We start from the raw sequence: 2,980 nt of genomic DNA, 5'->3' as shown, positions 1-2,980 counted from the left end.
GTTTGTCACCACTGACCTCCAAAAGGACCAGAGCTAGCAGGACCTCACGACGGCGGGGACCGGAGCGCTCTATAGCAGATGAAATGAATGGTGTATACCTCTTCTAATCATCGCAGGAAGAACTTCTTATCGGTGGCCATTCCTGCGAGGGTCTTGAATAATCCCCGAGATAACAATGGTGACAACATTGCCCCACACTCTCAAGAGCAGGACTACGACCAAGTAGGCCTCGTTGAGAGTGACGAGCCAGTATACAAGACCCGTGGTGTTGCGTACTGATGATTTCCCGGAGCCAACTTCTTGTCTGAGGTGACGCGCAGGCACCAGTGGAGAACATCATCCTACAACTACTATAGATATAGAGGATTCAGTACTCCCTGACAATAGGTCGCCCAAGCTTCAATTGCATGAGCACGCCTACCTATTGGTCACGTTATATCATAAGTCTGAGGGCCAGGTGGACAGGAAGGCTGGAAGGTATCAGCAGTAGACCACTACTGATAGAGCACGCCCGTAGTTCTTCACAAGTTGTCAAGCTAGGGCAAAATCTTGTTATGCTTGTTACCAATAGCAAGAAATGAAATCACAAGGTTATGAGAATACTCAGTATCCCCGACAAAGACCTCCCCCATGCCAGGCCTCAACATACAGCGAGCTCCACGGACCTCACCACGTCACGTGACGTAGGGTCACGGTCTTGCGTGAGTCACGAAGTGGCCGCACGACTGTATCACCACATAGGAACTCCAATAGCCTCGTCCGTTAGCCAACGAGACCTCATCGGGTACGTGAGTGCGGTAGCCGGGGTCGGGCTCAGCCTCATAGGCAAACTCGCAACACGTTCAATTGAAACACTACTTATTAATGAGCAATACATGATTGAATCATCACGTCTTCCTGATCTAAGGCTTCGACCGACCTCTTCAGGGCCTTCACCCTCGCGAAGACGGCCCCTCCATCACGCCGGTCAATCTTTCTCCAACGGATACAACCCGCAACACTGAGGATGCACGCAAATACAAAAGCAGCGGAGCGAAGCGATTCACGTTTAGCATTATTAATATTTCAAACTTGCACTCTAGCCTACTGGGGCCAGTAAAAGTATCCCATTGTCCGTGCACTTGGTGGATCAGACTTTCTAAGGCGGTTGCTCTCGGTGACGAATTTTGCAGATCCAGAGCTCAGAAAAAAATCACTCGGACGCGGACTGGTTAAGCACTTCACTAAAGTGCTAAGTTGTCTTATGAAATTCTCGAATCACCCGCGTATGCCATATTAACTATTTTCTCTTCATCGACAGTAACGACCTATACCTCGCCGGCTTGATATACGTTGCCCTTGAGTAATAGTGAAGTGTAGTCCTATTCCTCGTTTTCCCTACTGTCCATCATGAGAAATGCGGGCTCCGACTCTGAGCAGGACCGTCTACTAGAAGAAGCATCAGCTGTTGTTAAGGAGCAGGCATGGCTGATGAAGCAGTAATACCACTCCTTCTCCACATCGCCACCACTACTACTCTCAGGTCGATCGCCAATAACAACATGCGAGAGACGTTGAAGCATGCGTCCAACATGATATGTGAACTAAGGACGGGCACACTGGAGCCTAAGACCTACTACGAGCTCTATATGCAGGTGTCTTATCAGTAGCGACTTAGGGCGCTTTGAACTCCTCTTAGTAGGTTTTTACTGATTTACAATCGTTGGCGTTGTATTTCCAAGAAACTCAGAGGCATGGTATGAAATTGTCCGCTCTCTACGAGTCAGTCCAGCATGCAGGTAAGTTAGCATATCAGGGCTTACCGTATATCTCTACGTATCAGGTAATATCATACCACGATTGTATTTACTGATAACCGTGGGAGCGGGTTTTATACAAAGCAAGGACGCCCCTGCCAAGGAGATACTCACCGATCTCACTGAACTTTGCAAGGTAATGAATTTTCTACGCAATTTCCTATTTTTGTGGTATCAGGGAGTTCAGCATCCCATAAGAGGTTTATTCCTACGATACTATTTATCGCAGTGCTGCAAGGATAAATTACCAGATACTGGCTCAGCGGTATTGTCTTTTTCTCTTCACTGCTACTATACGATTGTTAAGTCTCGGTGTGTCAGTATGAAGGAATCGAAGGAGGCAATGTGTACGACGCTATTGATTTCATACTCAACAACTTCACGGAGGCCAACCAACTGTGGATAAGACTCAATCATCAGGGTACTTCATCAGAGATATGTTTGTACGCTCCATAAAAATGTAGACCAGTGTTAGAAAATATGTTGGCTCTCCTCAGCTCAGTTTAGGAGTTTATATACGAATTAGAGCAGGAGTGTTAGAAAATGACGAAAAATTTTCCCCAAAGTTTCCGTATTGTCCCCGACATATGTGGCTCAGCATGTGGATATTTTCCCACACTGATGCAGGTAGTCTACGAGACCGGGCAAGGCGAGAAAGGGAGCGACACGACCTTCGTGTTCTTGTGGGCAACAACCTCATTAGATTGAGCCAGCTCGATGGCATGGATAAGAATGTAGTACTGCCTTGGGGCTTCGGTCATCATTTCATACATGGAATTTGGAAGTATCAGTGGATCATAGTGACAAATGAATTTATATATAGTTGGCAATGTATTATATATTGTGTTATATTTTATCCCGAGCAGCACTCTTCTTTTTCACCAAGGAGATAGCCAGTATAGGAGTATGGCCGCGAACTCAGCAGCTAATCCGAAATGAGCGGCTAAGCTCAGGTATATGCTGTGAAGCAAATTCACATAGATGGTATATGTATAGACTCGGCTGTTATTAGACTTGGAGTGATATAAAACAGTAGCCATCTGTGTTATACTACTTCTGCCGTTCATATTAATAATATATGGTTAACTTTATGCAGGGGTATCGATGTATATACTGCAATTTAGTGGGGACACGTTTTATTCGAGATCGCCACTTGAGGTCATCATGTGGTGACTAGCTGAGGT

At 46.0% G+C, this 2,980-nt stretch overlaps 1 protein-coding gene across 1 annotated transcript in view; it reads left to right on the top strand.

Annotated features, from left to right (window-relative positions):
* Window positions 1-1,389: 1,389 nt before the first annotated feature.
* Window positions 1,390-2,980, top strand: part of Pmar_PMAR008915 (vacuolar sorting protein, putative) — a gene marked incomplete at both ends in the record, with an annotated part of 3,588 nt that continues 1,997 nt past the window's right edge. Inside the window, 8 exons of the mRNA XM_002786743.1 lie at window positions 1,390-1,478; window positions 1,523-1,634; window positions 1,682-1,778; window positions 1,823-1,932; window positions 1,975-2,061; window positions 2,118-2,217; window positions 2,424-2,530; window positions 2,750-2,780. Of these exons, the coding sequence (XP_002786789.1) occupies window positions 1,390-1,478; window positions 1,523-1,634; window positions 1,682-1,778; window positions 1,823-1,932; window positions 1,975-2,061; window positions 2,118-2,217; window positions 2,424-2,530; window positions 2,750-2,780 (733 nt within the window). The remainder of the gene's footprint in view (window positions 1,479-1,522; window positions 1,635-1,681; window positions 1,779-1,822; window positions 1,933-1,974; window positions 2,062-2,117; window positions 2,218-2,423; window positions 2,531-2,749; window positions 2,781-2,980) is intronic.

Source organism: Perkinsus marinus (assembly GCF_000006405.1).
Source record: "Perkinsus marinus ATCC 50983 genomic scaffold scf_1104296931260, whole genome shotgun sequence".
NCBI classification, from domain to species: Eukaryota; Perkinsozoa; order Perkinsida; family Perkinsidae; genus Perkinsus; species Perkinsus marinus.
Note: the sequence above shows the minus strand (reverse complement) of the source record. Positions and strands in the feature narration are given on the sequence as shown.